Below are 20,937 nucleotides of genomic sequence, written 5' to 3'. Positions count from 1 at the left end.
CACATGATACTGCCTGGTTTGGCCACCGGGGATAGCACAACCCTACCACGGGGGTTAAACATGGTATATGATATGATATGATAAGATGAAAATGTTCAGTTGTGTTATGCCAAAGTGTTTTTGAATATGAAATGGATTCTTAAATATGAATTGTTGATTTTGAGTATGAAAAGATTGAAAAGTCGATCTGATTTTCTGATAACATGTTTTTATGAGATCTGCATATAAAAATAAGATGTCTTTGTTTCTGCATACTGAACTTTCTGAAAAGGCTCATGTTTACATACTAGTATATGTTCTCTGCTTACTGAGTTGTTGATAACTCACCCCTATCTTCATAATATGTTTCAGATAATTTTGATGCTACAGCCGAGAATCAGGAATAGGGAGTATTTGCAAGTTTTGTGGATCATAGAAGACTAAGTGCCTTAGGGTGCAATGACGTTTGGAGAATAACTTTTTGGTAGTATTGATATTTTATGTGACTTTGGTATGTTGAGTAATGAATATTTCTAGTTTTGTGGAAAAGTTATGTATAACGACGAGACACCATTGATGTGCCCTTACGTAGGAACATGGATATTTGTGTTGAACAAATAGCTTAATATGTTATGGAGACTCTGGTTTATTTTAAACGCATAATTGGAGTTGATTTTAGGTGACATGAGTTAACTCTCCGGACCCTCGGGGATGGGGCGTTACAGGAATGGTTAAGCTTATGGGCAGATACAGTGGTTTCTTTGCCATGTATGCAACTTTGCCAAGTCGAGACGTGGATTGTTGTGTGATTCCAGAAGCTACATTCCATTTGGAGAGCCGGGGTGGATTTTTTGAATTTGTTGAAGAGCGACTTAAGGAAAATGGACATATAGTCATTGTGTTAGTCGAAGGAACAGGGCAGGATTATATTACTATGGAGTTGTTCGATGGAATGTTTGAAAAGAACCCTGACATTTCTCATATGTCCTTCAAGACCAGGAGGCTATGCATTCTCAAGGGTGTATTCCTTCAGGAGCCAAAAAAGAAGGTGAAAGGAAATCTTCACACTTATTATCATGTGAAGGATGTTGCATTCTTGCAGCATGAGCCCTTACTAGAGATATTTAGAGATAAGAGGGTCAAAGAAGAACCCAGATCTTGCCAATCGTTTGCGAACCCGCATACCTACTTATACCCTAGATAGAATTATTCGGGAGAGGTACCCAAGGTTCGTTGACTCACTCAGAGATTTGGATGACTGTCTCACGATGGTGCATTTTTTTGCAACATTACCTGCATTGGAGAGGGAGAAATTGGAAGTGGACCGTATTCATAAGGGTCAAAGATTGAGTCATGAATGGCAAGCATACATCTCTTGTGTTCGTAAATTACGAAAAGTATTCATGTCTGTGAAAGCCATATACCATCAGGCCGAGGTTGAAGGTCAAAAGGTCACATGGTTGGCCCTTCATCCGCTGCAGCAAGTTTTGCCCGACGATGATGTTGGCTTCAACATCATGCCAACTTTTCTAGAAGTTTATGGGACCCTCCTCACCTTTGCTAATTATTACCTTTATCATTCAATAAATGTGAAGTATCCACTGCACTTATCACCTTTTGTTGACAAGGAGGCAGCAGGTTATGTTCCTGAGTATACGGAGACCATAAAATAATTGCAGGAGCGGCTGAAACAGTGCTAGAATTATTGGAGAGAGGAATTGCAGATGGGCTGCTTATACGTTGCGGGCATCTTGTTCCAAACTTTAGGCTCTTATTATGGATGTTTATGAACTCCTCAGTGACCATGCTGAAGGCATTGTGGAGATAGCAGGCTTGACCCATCAAATCTATGAGAGAACTGATGCCCTTAGTGCCGCTGGGAAGACCACTGCTGTGATTGGCAAAGGCTTTGTTACTGGACTTGCTAGTTGCTGCTGTCACTTTTGTTCTATTTTTTTTTTTTTTTAAAGGTTGCATCAGTGTCTCAACCTTTGAGAGACAAGATTCTTTGAAGCGGTGGATAATGTAATGAACCCAATTAATGTGACCGACTTGATGGGCCTCTAGATAATTTAATGTCGTCTTTGTTGTTCGGCTGAGTTACTGAGTTTGTTTTAGTGGGCTGGATTTGTGATGTTGGCCCATAGTTTATCAGCTTTAATTAATTGCATTAGGACCTTAGTTCTAAACTGGCCCAGGGCCTTAGTCATGGCTGTCCAATTAGGGGCCCGCCTAGCATATATACTAGAGGTAGTCATTGTTGGTGGGATTCTAGAATTTCTATGGAATATAGTAGTTTTTCATTTAGAGGAATTGGGACTTCGAATATCCCAAAGCATATGAATTCAGTAGCATTTCTATCATCTCCTGCTCTGTTCATAGTTTTCTCGATTTTTCATTGTCATTCGATCTATATAATCTGTGAGGTTCATTACAGTTAATTACGATGAAGAGCTAGACGAGAGAACTAGAAGAAAACCAGTGTCCACAACCAACCGGAAAGGCAGTCTAGGGTTTGAAACTCAAGTACCAACAATGCAAGACCTCCTGGTTTGATGTCGAGATTTTGTCCCCAATCGATCTCTTGCCTCCTAACTGCTCCTAAAGCCAACAGAGAAGAAATCGACTTCCTTCGGACAAGGAAACAAGGCATGAAATTGGAAAAAAGAAACCATGGAGAGAAGGGAAGAGAGGGAGTGTCGGGCTTTAGACAGAAGCGAGAAAGAGAGAAACAGAAAGGGAAGAAAGAAAATGGAGAGAAAAAATTAAAAGGGAGAAAGGAAACGCCAAACGGATTCACGAAGGTAAGAAAGGAAGAGGAAGAAAGGGAGAGGAAGAGAAAAGGATCTGGGAGAAAGCAAACCAATTCACAGGCAAAAAGGGAAGAGTTGGAGAAAGTAAACCTAGGCCGATTAGAGATGAGATGAGATAAAATGAGTCGAGATAGTTTTTAAATAGTAATGAGATTTGTGAGTTAAAATTTGTAAATAATAGTGAACAATAGTGAAATCATTTGATATCAACTCACCTTTGAATCCAAACCAGCCCTTAACAATAAAATAATGTTTATAGAAATGAACAGTTAGTCTTCAAATATTGAACTTAAATCTATGTAGTTCAAAGTTGGATATTTCGAGGTATAGCAAATTAGGACTCATTTAGATACAGAAATCATCTCAACTCATCTCATATATCTTATCTTATTATTATAATTTTTTTAAATTCTTACTCAAAATATAATAAACAATTTAACATTTTTCAAATCTCAAAAGTCCTTGAACTTCTAGGAATAAAGGAAATGCTTTTTTTCATTACTTTTATTTTCTTCCATTTCAATTTAGTCGTAAATATGCCAATTCTATTTTCCTTCGGTAAATTTTACTCTAGAGTAATTATCAAGTATATATATGAAGGACTCTCGAGGGTCTCCCTTTGGTAGAGATTTCTTTTCCTGCTGAGTGCAGTTTTGTGCATGGTTTCCTTTCACATACGTTGATAGTATTATACTATCTTGAGTAGTCAAATCGTTGCAAATTGATGAGGTTATTTTAATTCAGGTTTTGATTCTTGTTTAGTTATTTTTTTATGCAATGATTAGGCTTTTGCATTTTCAGATCAAATTCTCAAAGTTTTGAGATTTCTGTAGCATTACTCCATAATAGACAATATGTAGCTCAGGGCACTGAATCATAAGTAATATTAATTCAACATTAAATACAATCATGTGGGCCACATACTATATTTATCTCATTCAAATTGTAGAAAATATTTGAGTAACAATCTCTGTTTGCCATAACTTTATTTCAAAAATGAATGTTATGTATTAGTCATTATTCACTTCCACACTTCACATCTATAGTTTTTTTTTCTTTTTCATAGGGTGTGGATGTGTTTTTTATAGGGTGTGGGATGTGAGGTAGTAAATAATGACTAATAAAAATAATTTTTCTATTCCAAAATGTCAATTTCTTTACAAACAAATTTGCCAAATGGACCCATTCCGAAAATAGTAAGGCATTTCAATAGTATCTACTGCCACATTTTCTTGTCCTGAAAACATTTTTTTTTAAATCACTCTAGTCCTTCTAGATTTCTTTTATAATGTATTCGGAAATCTAAATAATTATACAAGATATGATATATACAACACTTTCATCTCATTTTTATCGGGTTGTATTGATGTAGTATTGTCTATCGACCATTAGATCAACTCTTCTTTTTAAGAATAATAAATTTAGTTATTATTTTTTTTTCTTTTTATGGAAACAGACTTCATTTCATCCAATGAAGCGAAGTAACAACTATGACTTATCAATACAAGAAAATCTAGACTATAAACCAAACTACGCATCTGCTCTGGGGCATCACCGCACACATTGTGGCGGACATTGTCTTAACTTCTCAATAACTCTCTCTTAATAGAAAAAGCCTCTATAAAAACTGTAAAAACAGAACTGAATAGCCCCTCCATCCTCCCTAGGAGGAGGAGTACAGAACACTGCTGCTATGGACACGAAGTCCAATAGCCTATTTCTTCTTTATTAATAACTACACTACAAAACACAACAAAACCAACAGAACCACAAGCACCGGCATGAACCCAGACGGCACGCCCACCGCAAGCATTGGCTTCACAAGCCCATCTGGCACGAGCACATAGCTCTCGCACGGACAGTAGCCTCCACACAGGTCGATCGTACGACCATTGGCCGTAGCATCGCCCGCCATTCTCGACCAGCTCTTGCCCCAGATTGAGTCCAATCTAGCAGCTCAACACCTCACTCTCGGTAAAAAATAAAAATACTAAAAAAACATAATTACAGAACCCAAAACACACCAACTCTAAATAAACAACACATGGGCTGAAGAAACACATGGCCCATCCTAAACAAAAACCCAGCTTGTTTGCAAATAGTGGAAAGGCAGCTAGGGTTTCGTCTCTAACTATCAACCGCCGCCCCCAACCTTTTTATTTTTTTTATTTTTTCCTCTGTTTTCCTTTCTCCTTAACCAATGCACCTCCACATGAACATTTGCCTCTGCAATAGTCGCCCACCTCCCGCACGAGCATCGGTCCTAGCTTCTCCCGCCATCTACCACCACCGTCCCTCTCACATGAACATCGCACAGATGGGCATCGCCTAGCTGCCCTCTTGCCCAGCTTCCCACCACCGTCCCTCTCGCCCGTTCCCCACCATCGGCCACCTCCACCTAGGTTTCGAACTTCCCCTCCACCCTTGCACAAGCACTGACCAATTCCAGCTTCCTCCATACCGGAAAAAAACCAGAGGCTCCCATGGCTCATCGCGATCCTTCACCCATGCACCTCCCGTGGCTCATCACCGGCTCGAGTTTCCTCAACACATCGTAAGGGAAAAGCTTCGCACGGCCACTCAATGGCCATCACACAGCCACCCATCGATGACCATCACGGCCACCTAGGCAGCTCTACCAGGCTGCACGAGCACTGGCAGCCATCGCACAGGGCACGACTATCACACTATCGCACATCGATGACCATCGTACGGCCACCATCACACCATCGCACACCGCACGACCACAGAGGATTTGTGCATTTGTGAGGGAGAAAACAAAGGAAACACGATAAACAGAGGGCTGGGATCACCTCCTTTATTAGACCTAATAAAACACAAAAACGAAAAACAACACACAAAAACAAACTGGAAAAGAAGAAAGGAAGGAAGTGATTGATTGATAACACTACATCTTCGTTATCATCCTCTCACTTACATATGCTTAGGAGATAAAAAAAAAAAAAAACCAAAAAAAAAAAATCAATCTCACTCGGCAGAAGATAATAACTATATAATTTCAGGTATATAATTAATACTAGGGAACGACCCTGGGTGCGTTAGCCCCAGGATGCACTTGACATAATGATTTTAATAAAAAAAAAACGAAAAAGTCAGTAGCTTATTTGTCTGAGAAAAGAAAATACAAGGTTAAAGAAAGACAAAAAATTAAAATTAAAAAAAAAAATCTAAATTTCAGCAAAGTATGAGTATTGGTCTGCATCCATATTGGATTCTCTATTTACTCTCTATATAATAATAAAATATTATTAATTTAATAGTTTTTTAATTTTTATTTTTTTCACATTTTATAGTTCTACTAATTAATATAAAATATTAATAATAATTATATTCTAATCAAATTAATAATATTCAATATTAATATTAATAATAATTATATTCTAATTAAATTAATAAATAATATTATATATGGAGTCTTTTAAGTATTTTATTAGTTAAATTTACTTAAAGTTGAATTTTACCATGAGAATGCTCTAAAGCGTTTCTGTTCTAAAGAGTAAAGTCATTTTAACTTTTTTATTTTAAAAAAATTGAAACAGAAAATGTCGGAACAACAGGAGATGAAAAAGAGAAGTCAATTCATGTGCGCCGTGGGGCTATTAAGGGCTTTTTGGTAAAACATGTGTAACGTCCCAATAGAAAGGCAAACAATATGGCCTATACTCCAAAAGGACTAGTCAATGATACAATTGGAGCCTCATTGGAATCTTATAAAGAGCAATAACTTCTCCTTCCCAAGCAATGTGAGATCCTATACACCACCTACCTTTATTCATATCATATGGGGTATCACAATCTACCCCCCTTAAATTCCCAAAGTCCTCATCAGGCCTGTCCATTATAGGTGGCACGGCTCAAGTCCCACATTTCTGGTTGGGATAGGCTCTGATACTATTCGTAACGTCCCAATAGAAGGCCCAAACCACATGACCTATACTCCAAAAGTACTAGTCAATGATATAATTGGAGCCCCTTGGAACCTTATAAAGAGCAAGAACTTCTCCTTCCCAAGCAATGTGGGATTTAATACATCACATATCCTTATCTATATCATATGGGGTATCACAACATGATTCTTCATTAAATTGTACAAAGGAACTATACGTCAAATGGTCAAGGGTCTTAAAGACTTTTTGGTAAAACAGGATCCTTCATTAAATTCTACAAGGGAGTTACACGTCAAATGGTTAAGAGTTTTAAGGGCCTTTTGGTAAAACAGGACTTAACGAACTTAACAGAAAAATAATAAAAGTTAATGAAAAAATAATAAAAATTACTATTCACAATTAGATAGTCACTTATTATAATAGAGTAGATATTCCAACTGTAAATTAGACTTGGCTTGAATGCATCTTTCTGGAGTGACAACTTTAGAGCCCAGCATCTTTGAAAGCGTTCTCGTATTTTTCATTAGTGTTCCCGTTTTGGATATAAGCGACAAACCCAAATAAATCCAGTAGAGCCCAAAATTTAGCAATGCCCAAGCCCAAGTCCAACACTAACATAAGTGGACAATTTGTAACCTTCCAAGTTAATGAACTTCCAGGAATGAAGGAATGTTTTTTTGATATTTTTATTTTCTTTTCATTTCAATTGAGTCGTAAATATGCTAATTCTACTCTCCCTTAATACATTTTACTCGAGTAATTATCAAGTATATATATATGAAGGATAGTCCATGCTCAAAATAGAATTTGATGTTTCACGTATTAACTAGTCACAGACATGCACGACTTGCAGAAATAGTTGCAATCAGCTCTACTAATTTAATCTTACTTATAAAATGAAACAACTTCTTATAAATCATATACTCTTTATACGAAACTAATTAACTTAAAGAAAACATACCAATTCAAATTGAAAACCTGTACCTCTTGTTATCAAGCAATAATTAAGCCATTTGCATACATTACTTCCCTTTCCTGTTTGAATAGTGAGATGAGATGAAATCGTTTTAGATGAAAGTTGAATAAAATATTAATAGATATTAGTTTTTAATATTTATTATTGTTTTGGAATTTGAAAAAATTGAATTGTTTATTATATTTTGTATAAAAATTTGAAAAATTTGTAATAATGAGATGAGATGAGATGAGATGAAACTATTTTGTATCCAAACGGGACCTAATTCGGCAATAAACTTCCACATGTAGGAAACTCAAAATCTTGCAGCAACCGTCGCCCTATCTTGTTAAGTCATGTATGCCAAGCCCCGCTGCTCTTATTGGAAAAAAAAAAAATGATAATTGAAATGAAATTCTATTTTTCTTCTCTGCTTTTTTTTCCTCTGTACTTTGTGCCCTATTCTATATCTTCTCTTTCAGTTCTTGAGATAAACTTCATTGGGTGCTCATGTTTTATCATGATATTAGAAAAATACTTTCCACAATTGATCAAGATGTCAAATTTCTTGTAAAATTCTCTATCGCTTCTCTTCTCTTTCTTTACCAGTTCTAATCTTAAACTTTTTTCATTAGTCATGGATAAAATTCAGGAGTTGTGCTTATATTTCATTCACGGAGGCAGTCAATGTCGACGGGAATTTGTACTAAAAAAAAGTCTGCTTACATAATGGAACACTAAGAAAACCAATAGATGACTATCCTCTCCAACATGCTTAGATCATCATGTAACGACGTGCTATTAATGCTATATATGAATATTGCTGCAAAAACCTGGAAAGATTTGTTCGAAAGGTTTGTAAAAACTAATAATTCTGTCAATCAATTTAAGAGCTTTTGAGTTGAGTTAGTTAGACTTCTTTGGCTCAAAAACTTGACCTCAAAAAGTTTCTAAAGGTCAAAAGATGTGTTAACGCCTAAAAATAGCACAATAGGTTGGAAGGAGAGAAATAGTCATTCATAGCCCAATATGGCAATTTGCAGCTCGATTGTGTTATGGAGCCTCAGGTAGTAGTTCGGTGCGGATGTACGGTGTCTATGCTTACATCCATGGCAATGAATAATAAATAAATGCAGGAAAAGTAAAAAAGATGGAGACACAATTTTACGTGGTTTAGTATAATACTTACGTCCACGGGTCATTTGGAGGGAGATTTCACTATAATATGATTGTTTTACAAGCTCTCATAGTCACTCATCCTCGTTGTACAATGGAGATCAGAGATCTATTTCTGAAGGTGAGCCTATTGTTGGTGCTCTAGTTCCCAGGTTGAAGAAGCTGTAGCAAAGGTCGAAGTCATAGTCTAGAAGAAGTCCAGAAGAAGAAGCCCATGAAATAGTCTGGTTCATTCCCTTCTATCTTCTGCCCCTTGTTCCTTTATGTCACATCTCTTCTCCTTTATGTCACATCTTCCATTTTCCTCCTGACAACCTAACATTCCTTAGCCTTTTGTCCCCTCATTCCTTATATTTTTCTTCCCTTCTGATGAGACCCTTAACCTTGGGCTAGGTTTAGAAAACCACTTTGGGCCTGGTATATTTTATCTCCTCCAATTGTCTTGTTGAGAAAAGTGGGAGGCTAACTTGACCACATTAGGCACGAGCACAGAGCTTGTCTTTGGCGGGAAATGTGCACAAGATAGGCTTCAACTGCGTAGAGTACGAGATTTGGCAGGAAATCATCTCGACCGTGTAAGGTGTGAATGTTGAGCTCAACTTAGCGAGATAAGCATGAGGTTAGCTTGAAAGCATTAGGTGCGAGCACGTATCTCGTCCTTGGAGAGGGATAGGCTCAACCGCGTAGAATGTGAGTCTGTAGCTCAGCTTAGCGAGATAAGTGAGAGGTTAACTCGACCGAGTTAGGTACGTGCGCTGAACTTGTCTTTGGCTAGAGATGTGTGAGAGATTGGCTCAACAGTGTAAGGTACGAGCGTGGAGCTCGGCTTGGAGCGCGAATGTCTGGCATTCAAGTGACCTGCCCATCTGTTTGGCACCTGGGGGGATCGAGCACTCCCTGACCTTTCCCGCCTATTGATTTGTTCATGAACATAACTCGAACGAGACGGTTGTGGCATGAGTGTTAAACACTTTGGTTTGCTTTCGGAGATAAGATGAGAAGTTAAAAAGTTTAATAAAATATTGTTATAATATATTTTTTAATATTATTTTTATTTTGGGATTTGAAAAAGTTGAATTATTTATTTTATTTTGTATTGAAATTTGAGAAAATTGTAATAATTAGATGAGATGAGATGAGTTGAGAAGTTTCCTGAAAACAAACGACGTTTGCTAAAGAAGCTACCATCCTAGGAGTAATGTTGGGCAGCCAAAAGATTGGAGCCGCACTACACTATGAGAGAGGTTTGGTAGCCTAGAGACTAAACCTGCCTCTTTCGGCCTCACGAGGAGGTAAGCAGTAGACGCTTGACCAGTTAGCGTAAGTAATTTCCAACCATAATTGTTGAATTTGCAAACATGAATCGCCTTGCATGGGTGTGGTGACGGTCTGAGATAGCGGTTATGACGCGATGGTAAATGATCGACGTTTGCTGTAGGAGATGTCTTCCAGGGAATAACATCGGGCAGTCGAAAAACTGAACCCGCACTACATCATGAGAGAGGTCAAGTAGCCTGGAGACTAAACCCACCTCTTTGAGTCTCATGAGGAGGTAAGTAGTCAGGCAGCCCAGAAGCTAGACCCGCACTTCACCGTGGCGGAGGTCAGGGTAAGTAGTCGGCAGTCGAGAGGCTGGACCCGCACTCCACTGTTCAAGAGGTCAAGTAGCTTAGAGACTAAACTCGCCTCTTTGAGCCTCATGGGGAGGTAAGTAGTTGGGCAGTTTGGGACTAGACCAGCACCCGCCTGTTGACGCCATAGGGAAGATAAGTGTCTGGCAGGCTGGATCTGGACCCGCACTTTGCCGTGACGAAGGTCAGGGTAAGTAGTCAAGAAGCTGGACCCTGACTCTGCCGTGAGAGGGGTCAAGCAACCTATAGACTAGACTCGCCTCTTTGAACCTCATGGGGAGTTAAGCAATTGAGCAATTTGTGACTGAATTTGCACCCTCATGATGACACCATAGGGAAAGTAAGTGTCGAGCAAACTAGAGCTAGACCAGCGCTTGGTCGTTACGAAGGTCAAGGTAATTAGTCGAATAGCCAAGAGGCTGGACCCGCACTCCACCGTGAGAGAGGTCGAGCAGTCTGTATTCTAGGCTCGCCTCTTTTAACCTCATAGGAAGGTAAGTAGTCGGGTATTTTGTGACTAAACATGCACCCGCCTGTTGACACCACAGGGAAGGTAAGTGTCAAGTAGGCTAGAGCTGGACTCGCACCTCACCATGAGGGAGGTCAGGCCGTCGAAGGGGCTGGACCTGCCTATTGACTCTCACGGGGAGGCTAAGTAGTCAAGGTGCTTGTCCGTGTGCATGTGAATGCTAAACAGTTTATTTCGATAGAGACATATTGAGACGTCTAAGCGGTGTCTGAGAGGGGTTGTGTAGCCGGTGTTTCACGCTATAGGAATTAATTATGTTAGAAAAAATGAAATCCACATAAGTTTTGAGAGTGACAAGCCAGGATGTTTTAACCGCTGTATCTAATTTTTGCTTGACAAAAATTGCCCACACTTGCTTACTGTTTCTTCTCTTTCTTGCTCTTCTCTCTCTCTCTTCTCTCTTCTCTCTTTTTTCTTTAAACAGCTTGTCCGGCAAACACTACATAGAACGTGTGACCATCGTTGCATCCCTCTTGGTCGTGTAACTTCGTGGGCGGGTAGTCTTGGCAACGATGCTGAGGGTCTTCGTGTCTCGACCTCGTCGTGATGGAGTAGTGGTCAAAGGACTACTGAGGCCAAGAAGGTTATGTCTGATCGGTGAGTGAGAAGTTGTGAGTCTGATGAAATGGTGGCCGAGATGTACACGGGCGTGATGCTTTGGGCGAGGTGTTGGAGGCCGAGATGTGTTTGTCCAAGATGGGGTGGTCATCTTCGTGCGCGGCCGAGATGGGTTGATGCCTGCTGGTATTTGGCTGGGCAGCTTCTGCCCAAGATGTTTGTGGCCATGAGAGAAGGCGCCGAATAACTTGGCCAAGTTACTGACGATGGTCGAGATGTACGTGGTGGCCGTGGTGCATGTGATGCCTAGGATGTTGCGGCCAGGATGAAAGGTGGCCGAGATTCTTGCATGCGACATGCAAGGTGGCGTTGGTCGAGATGCATGGTCGTCTTCGAGGGGGTGGTGCGGGACCAACTAGGAGGAGACAGATGACGTCGACAATCCACATGGTAGTTGTTAGTTCCCCTGCCATGCCACAACTGGGCTAAGCCGAGTATCCTCGACCACGTGCACTCTTGCGCACATGTTACCTGCAACGAGGTTGCTACTGGTTGGGGGTGGTCGAGGACCACCCAAGAGGAGGAAGACGGCATCAGTGGTCCACGAGGTGGCCCTGTCATGCCAAGAAGGGGCTAGGCCGAGTAGTTTCAGCCACTACACGTGGCTTGCATGGTGAATGCTAGCTTCATGGGGGCTGGTCGGGGACCATACTAATGGAGACTGACGACACCGGCGGGCCAGGTGGTGGCCATCGGTGACCTCCCCTGGTCGCACCATGACTGGTCCGAGTGGTCCTCCCATGTTGATATGAACCCGTGGGAATGGAATCCCTTGAACCCAAAATCAATTTGAAAACTCACCCAAGAAAGTCAAAATCAAGTCAATGGAAAATTTAGACTTGTTGAGGAACTTGTTTCAAGAACCTAAATTATATAAAAATCTAGACCCGTCGAAGAACCTGTCTCAAGAACCTAAATTATAAGGAATAACGCCACAAATGTTGTGATTTACCTTTGATAAGTTTAAAAATTCATTCAAAAACAAGTGGAGATAAACTCAACTCACAGTAAATAAATTCATCAAATTTCATAAAATTGATAAAATGAGGCTACAAAGAGTATTTAAATCAAAATGTAATTAAAACCCTAGCCAAAGTAAATCCACATCTTCCAAAAATACCCCTGAGTGAATAGTATTGCGTCTACAGTAAGGTTATAGTACTCAACTATAGTAACTTCTTGAAATCCTAGTTCAACAAAATAATAACTTTCCCAACATGCCCTTGAATAGGCACCCCCTTAAGTCCTTCTCATAATAAACTCAATTATTCTAAACTAATAAAATAAGTCCTTTAAATGAATTAAACAAGTTGAAAGCCTTCAAGTGCCAAAGCCTTGAAGTCATGTTGTTGACCTCTTCCATAGCTTGTATCAAATGAATCAAAACTGAATCTTCATCCTTCAAGCCCATCTTGAATGTTGGGCTCTTGCGAGACTCGTCCCAAGTGGATTGCACCAATCTTTGCATTGCCTCCTTGATCTTCTTGGTTCTTGACCTTGTAATTGGCCCATCAGGAACTTACAAAAGATCTTTAAGACTAGGTCTATCTTGGTGCCCATCATTCCCCCTCTCCTAAAAAAGATTCGACCTCGAATCTCCACCTGCATTAAAGGAAAAAAAGTTAGTAACATTGAAAATAACAGAAATATGATATTTACCTAGAATATCCACTTGATATGCATTATTATTAATTTGTTCAAGAATTTGGAAAAGTCCATCCAAGCTACTCCTGTGATCAACAGGTAAAGACAATAAATCTAAAGGAGTAAATGAATTAAGTCTATTAACAATTTCAAAAGGTGAAAATTTAGTAGTAGCATGAACACTCCAATTATATGTAAACTCAATGAATGGCAAACAATACTTCCAAAAATGTTTATGAAACACATCAAAAGTCTTCCTTACACCAAAATGACCACTCTAATTATATGCAAACTCAATTAAAGGCAAATGATACTCCCGCAAACGTTCATGCAACAAGTCAATGAATCGCAAATGATACTCCCACAAACGTTCATGCAACACGTTTAAAATCTTCTTTACACCCAAATGATCCATCGAACCAAATCCATGCATAAGACTAGTAGGCTCACAAAGTCTATTCTCTTTAAACAAATACGAATCTAGTCTATAGAACTGACCAAATGATGCTTTCTCACGTACTCCATACACACTAGCCAAGCCATCATCATTAACATACAATTCTTATCATATTCAAGTCTTAATAACTTTGCATCTAAAATGATGACAATGACACACCTTCTTGCTAAAGCATCAACCACAAAATTTTCCTTACCTTGTGTGTACTTGATTACATGAGGAAATGTCTCAATGAATTGCATCCACTTGGCATGCATTCTATTCAACTTACCTTGTCTCTTTAAGTGCGTCAATGACTCGTGTTCTTCAAAGAAAGGTCGGGTAGGGATTGTCGCACCCAGCACAAAATTAATGTAATGCTCTATCTCTCTAATAGGTGGCAATCCACTCAACACACCACTAGGAATCATGACCTCATATCCCTGCAACTAAGAAACAACAACACTAGGCAAAGAGTCGTTCAATTTGTTAGTATAAAAGCTTGCCATAGGATAAAAACTCACTTTCATTTTTTCGTTTCTCTTTGCAATCTCTCTTTCTTTTTCCTCTCGTGACTCCACTCTTTTTTCTTGACTCTCAATCACCTCTTTATTTTCTTTTTCACTCTCTTTCTCTTAATGTTTTGGCCTCATTCTCTTTTTTCCTCTCACTCTCTTTTTCCTTTTTACTCTTTTTTTTCTTTTCACTCTCCTCTTTTTTTGAACTCTAGGCCTCACAATTGTTTTTCAACTCATTCTCTATTTTTCTTGAGGTTTCAGCCTCACTCTCATCTTTTCTCTCTCACATTTTTCTCTCTTTCTCCTTTTTGGTCTTACTATTTCTTTTTTCCTCAATCTCGTCCTCACTTCTACTCCCTCTTTTTTTTATCAATCTCACTTTTCAGCTCCGGTTGGTCCCTATGGACCTGTGTTGGAGTTAAAGGAGCAAGTTTGATTGTTTTTCCATCCTTTTCCAAACTGTACATGTTCCTAACCTATCATGGATCACCTTCCTATCATACTGCCACGGCTTCCCCAACAAAATATGGCCAGCATGCATAAGCACTACATCACAAAGCACCACATCCTGGTATTTTCTAATTGAAAAAGAAACTAGCACTGGCTTATTTACCCTAACCTCCCCACAGTCACTCAACCACTGCAAACTTGTTTGGTCTAGAGTGTTTCAAAGTAGGTAAATTCAATTTCTCAACTAAAGTAGTGCTAACCAAATTAATACAACTCCTCCCATCAATGATCATACTACATACCTTGATGTTGATGTGGCATCTAGTATGAAAAATGTTCTCGCTCTGCTGCTCTGTATCATCCATCTTAATTTGTGTATTGAGAGCACGTAGTCTTCATTCTTACACTTATGTTCAATACTAGGCTCACGCCTCCTCCTATCTCTCTCACAATGTAGTTTTCTACACACTGCATCTCATTGATCCATCCTATCCCTCACTTCATCCAACACCAAGTTCAACCGCTCAAATTGTTGTTGCATGGCTTGCAGTACAAATGATGAGTTATCTATCATCCCCTTTGGTGATGAGTCACTCCTATGAGACATCGTAATGTGCTGCACAAAAAGAATGTTAGTGAAAAACCTCACAAATTCCCTTATGTGTTTACACTCGAATAATTGCACTCCACTCGTGTTTCACTCTTAATTGGTTTTTTTCTCAATAATAGTCTCACATTTTCTTGCATTTTACCTCAATAGTTTTCCCACTCAAGTTCTTTAAGAACTAGTTGAACTAAATCAAGACAATACAACCTTGTATTATTCCAACCAGCAATAGGTTCAAGAAACACGAACAAGTAACAAGGAAGGAATAAAATGACATAAGACTCAAGGAATTTATATGAGGGAAAGAGTAATTATAAAACAAGATACCAACTAGAAAGATGTATTCAGCCTATTTGATGATAAAGCTCAATCAACAAATATTTTTCTTTTTCTTTGTTGTAACTATATAGCAACCTCTGAATATGCTAACTTCCTTCTTTTTCGAATTCAAATACACAAGAATTGACAATGAAGTATAAGAGAATTAATAGAACGACACTCCAAGCAATTGACAAACTTAGAGATGCAAGAAACCCTAGAATTTTGAAACCTTAGGTGATGCAAATTTCAGCCAAACCAAAAGCCCTAAGAATTTTGGCAGCCTACTTTTAGTTATTTTTTTTTTGGACCCTAAAACAATGAAGCCCTAGAATTAAATTTAAAGAGGCAAGAATTAAAAGATAGAATCAGACATGATTGAAAACCAAGCTCTGAATACCAAATGATATGAACTCGTGGGAATGAAAATCCTTAAACCCACAATGATTAATTTGAAAACTCACCTAAGAAATCCATAATCAAGCCAATGGAAAATTTAGACCCATTGAGGAACTCGTTTCAAGAACCTAAATTATATGAAAATCTAGACCCGTCGAAGAACCTGTCTCAAGAACCTAAATTATAAGGAAGAACGCCACAAAGGTTGTGATTTGCCTTTGATAAGTTCAAAAGTTCATTCAAGAACAAGAGGAGATAAACTCAACTCACAATGAATAAATTCATCAAATTTCATAAAACTCATAAAATGAAGCTACAAAGAGTATTTAAACCAAATCCTAATTAAAACCCTAGCCAAAGTAAATCCTCATCTTCCAAAAATAGCCCTGAGTGAATAATGTCGCGTCTATAGTATGGCTACAGTACTCGGCTACAGTAACTTCTTGAAATCCTAGTTCAACAAAATAACTTTCTCAACATGTCCTTGAATAGGTGCACCCCTTAAGTCATTCTCATAATAAACCCAATTACTCTAAACTAATAAAATAAGTCCTTTAAATGAATTAAACAAGTTGTAAGCCTTCAGGTGCCCAAAGTCTTTAAGTCATGTTGTTGCCCTCTTCCATAGCTTCTATCAAATGAATCAAAACTGGATCTTCATCCTTCAAGCCCATCTTGAATGTTGGGCTCTTGCTAGACTCGTCCCAAGTGGATTGCACCAATCCTTGCATTGCCTCCTTGATCTTCTTGGCTCTTGACCATGTAATTGGCTCATCTGGAACTAACAAAAGATCTTTAAGACTAGATCCATCTTGGTGCCTATCACATGTACAATGCAAAATGCACATGAGCTGCACTATTAACTACCCCCGGTCCACGAGGCCATCGCGGCGGAGCTAGAAACCACGGTGGTGCACATGGTGACCACCGACAGGTCAACAAGATTTGCAGTGAGATGCCACAAGCCTCTGGGTGCATGACAATGTGCACCCGTATGACACTGTGCTTGTCGTTGTGCGTGCCATGCATATTGGGAGGTGCATGGTATTGTGCACTTAAGTGCACAATGTTATGCCTGACATGTGTAGGTGCACAATGCCAATGACTCGAGAGGTGCATGTGCGTGCATAGAGTGCATTTAAGTGCACAATAGTCACCTATGTACACCCCCTTTTTTTGCACAATGCACCCAAAGTGCACTGAACATTTGCAGCTCAAGTGGCGAGTAACTTGGGTCCCCGCTGGGCAAGAATGGGTTCACTCGCCCATTTTCTGCAGTAGTGTTTTTTATAAAAATAAAAGCCGAAAGGTTCAGGGCACTTATCTGGGAGGATGTCATCTGCTCGTTCTGTGATTATTTAGGGCGCCGAAAAATCTTCATTCTCTTGCTTCCAGTGTAGAAAGTAAATTAGATCCTATAGACGACGTCCACTGTTAATGCCTAAAAATAACACAGGCCGAAAGGGGAGAAATAGCCATTCCCAGCCCGCTATGGCGATCTGCGATCCGATCGGTGTGGTGTGGAGCCCCCAACGGTGGTCCAATGTGGCTATACGGTGGCCGTGCTTACATCCATGGCAGTGAGAAAGAAATAAATGCAGGAAAAGTAAAAGAGATAAAGACACATTGAATTATGTGGTTTAGTATAATGCCTACGTCCACGGATCGATCGTTTGAGGGGAGGGGGAGAATCCACTATAATATGATTGTTTGCAAGCTCTCATGGTCACTCATCCTCATTGTACAATGGAGATCAGAGATCTATTTTCCGAAGGTGAGCCTATCGTTGATACTCTGGTTCCCAAGTCGAAGAAGTTGAGGGAGAGGTCGAAGTCATAGTCTGGAATAAGTCCAAAAGAATAAGGCCATGAAATCGTTTGGTTCCCTCCTTTTTTATCTTTTGCCCCTTGTTCATTTATATCACATCATCTCTCTTTTATGTCACATCTCCTCTTTTCCTCTTGACACTCTCATTCCTCAACCTTTTGTCCCCTACTTCCTTCTCTCTATCTTCCCTCCAGAAGAGACCCTCAACCTTGGGCTTGGATTAGAAAATCACTTTGGGCCTAATATATTTTATCCCCTCCAAAATGTATTTTGTTTTCCTAAGAGGAACAATGTATTTTTTTATATCTATTATAACTTAGTGCATTTAACTATTTTCTTTTTATTTATTAAGATCTTAATTTTGGATCAAAATATTAATTTCTCCATTGAAGAGATAAAATCATACTTTATTATTCATGATCTATTATTACCACCATGACATGGGTGAAAAAGTGCAACAACTTGAATGCTTGTAGTTTCCTTTTTGTATTGTTATACAAGTCAATATCCATCATATTCAAAAACTTATTATTAGAATAGAAGTCTCGACCCCAAAGAGAGATCATCTCTAGTTTTGTCACTACTATATACACAACTCTAAAATGGGGCAATTCCACATCCCTCAAGGCACCCTAGAGTCACAAGAGAGTGTGAAATCTAGAAAGAAGACTTGCTCAAGCTGCCAAAACCAGGATTACCGAGATTCATGTCAACCCCTTGCTTCTCTCCTGCAATGTTGGGAGCATGTCTACACACAATGATAGATATGTTACAATCCAATCAACAATAAAAGGAGAAGAACTCCTATCATTGTTCTCCAAGAATAGAAAAATCGGTTTGTTTGCCTTCATTGCTCTAATATTTGTAGACTTCTATTTGTGTGTATTGTAAAAAGGTAATGGATCAAACAAGTCTCTTGAGATGGATCCCAAGATTTGTAAATAATGTTGTAAATGAACCAAGTTGTTCATGCTCAACTCGTGAACTTGTCTCCATTTTTGTTGTTTTAAGAAAAAACATAAATTCTAACAAAAATCTAGGCTAGACTTATTATACAAGTCAAACTCGTATCTAAACTCGTTATGACTTGTATGAACTTGTACTACTTCAAATTTATTATTTTGTATATATTATATTAAACTTTATGCTAAGTATTCGAAAGTATTTAAAAATATAAGAGAGAATCATGTTCTTAGCATGATGATATGATGGGTGTCATTTGAGTCAATATGAATGTTATAAATCATTATACTGATATTTATTTATAATAACTATATTATTTATATTAATTCAATGTTGTTTTGCTGAAGTTTGTAGATAGAGTTAAGATATTTTGGGTGTGTCCGCACACCTATATATATATAGCTTGTGCCAAAGGAAAGATTTGCTAGTTATTAACTTTTATATATAGTTTACATATTTGCCAATTTAATTCATATAACCTTGACACTTGAGATAATTTAGAAATTATTTATATGAATTCTTGAAAATGCATAAGGTTTTTTTAAAGAATTTTATACATCTAAGAAAATAATAATTAATCAAACATTTCACGAACAAGTTCTAATAAGTGTGGTAGATAAATTGCATACCGATTGTAGATTAAACTGTAGCTTGGTAATAAACTCTGCTTCACTAGCCCGATTGCTGATCATGTAGGTACTTTAATTTGATCTTGTTAAGTCTGGCTAAAACATTTTTTATATCGATCCTCTGTTCAGGCAAATCTGTACAACAATGCAAAGCCAAGCCCATAGTTGCTGATAAGCAGATCTCCATAGCAGCATAATCATTTTCATTGCTCAACAAATTGGAATCAATAACTTCAAGTATCGAAAGCGAAAATGATTCCTCTACTAAAAGCTTTAAGCTCATTTCGCCAGTAAACATATCATCAATGGGCTTCTTTCTTGTGAAAGTTTCCATCAATAAGATTTCATAACTATACACATCACCTCTTGTAGAAACAATTCCTTCATATCCATACTCTACACATGTTAAAACATATCATTTCACATATGATAATCCAAATAAATTAAGTGCAAAGGTCCTTATATATGCTACCAAAGCAGAACATTTATGTATCTATGTAAGACTAGAATGATAAAAATAGTACTTGACATCATCTGGTGCCATATACCCAATTGTAGCCATGGTCATTGTTTGCGAGAGAGAAGTTCCATCACTTAGGAGTTTGGCGATGCCAAAATCAGCAACATGTCCAACCATATCTTCATCTAATAAGACATTGCTCGGCTTCAAATCACAATAAACAATAGGTGTTGAATAACCAAGATGAAGGTATTCAAGTGCCGTTGCGACATCAATCATTATACTTAGACTTTGTAGCATATTCAAGCAATGGGTGTTAGAATACAACCACATTTCTAGGTTCCCTTTAGACATGTATTCCAAAACAAGTGCTTTGAAGTCAATGTTACTACAAACACTAATGATTTTGACAAGATTTTGATGACGAACGTGTCGTAATATTTCGCATTCTATGTCAAAACTTTTGAATGCACCTTCTAGTTCCAAGTATAGAACTTTTATTGCAACATATGTACCATCTAAGAGTGTCCCTTTATAAACTGAGCTGAAACTCCCCTCTCCAAGTAAGTTGTTTACACTGAACTCTTCTGCTGCTTGTAAAAGTTGTTGGTGGGAAATTCTTCTCCATGTTGATAAAGGCATTGAGTCTTTGTTGTTGGAAAGTTTTGAATTCTTCTTCCCATGGAGTTTTCTTGAGACTAGTACAACGGATACTATAAGTATTGTTAACCCCAATGTGGGCAGTACATATTTTACTATACGTACCCCCATTGCCTTTCTTGTTCCAAGAGAAACTTCTTCGCATAGAGGAACATTCAGTCTAATCACACCACAAAGTGCATCATTTGACATGAATGATTCAGCTAAGAAGTTAACAAATGGTCCTTGTGTTGGAATTTCTCCTCGTAGTTTATTGTAGGAGACATTTAGATATTTGAGGTACTATAGAACTTCTAAGGACTTGGGTATCTCTCCAGATAAGTTGTTACCAGCAAGATCTAACAACTCCAAGCTTACTAATCCACCAAAAGATATAGGAATGGAGCCCTCTAATTGATTGTATTGTAGGAGACATTT

The 20,937-nt window shown here is 38.4% G+C and overlaps 1 protein-coding gene and 1 long non-coding RNA gene across 2 annotated transcripts; one reads left to right on the top strand and one right to left on the bottom strand.

The window, feature by feature from the left end:
• Positions 1-12,820: 12,820 nt before the first annotated feature.
• LOC121268532 lies at positions 12,821-16,612 on the top strand. Its single transcript, XR_005941184.1, has 2 exons — positions 12,821-12,933; positions 16,568-16,612. It is a non-coding gene; the product is annotated as an uncharacterized LOC121268532 (long non-coding RNA).
• A 1,685-nt stretch (positions 16,613-18,297) lies between these two features.
• On the bottom strand, positions 18,298-20,912 carry LOC121266725 (receptor kinase-like protein Xa21). The gene is made up of 3 exons (XM_041170527.1): positions 19,935-20,912; positions 19,401-19,796; positions 18,298-18,556 (listed from the first exon to the last, which is right to left on the bottom strand). The coding sequence occupies exons 1-2, from the start codon at positions 20,710-20,712 to the stop codon at positions 19,444-19,446; spliced, it is 1,131 nt and encodes a 376-aa protein (XP_041026461.1). The 5' UTR covers positions 20,713-20,912; the 3' UTR covers positions 18,298-18,556; positions 19,401-19,443.
• Positions 20,913-20,937: the final 25 nt, after the last annotated feature.

Source organism: Juglans microcarpa x Juglans regia, chromosome 5S, assembly GCF_004785595.1.
Source record: "Juglans microcarpa x Juglans regia isolate MS1-56 chromosome 5S, Jm3101_v1.0, whole genome shotgun sequence".
In the NCBI taxonomy this organism is placed as follows: Eukaryota; Viridiplantae; Streptophyta; class Magnoliopsida; order Fagales; family Juglandaceae; genus Juglans; species Juglans microcarpa x Juglans regia.
The sequence above is the reverse complement of the archived record's forward strand: the minus strand, read 5'-3'. Positions and strand labels throughout refer to the sequence as shown.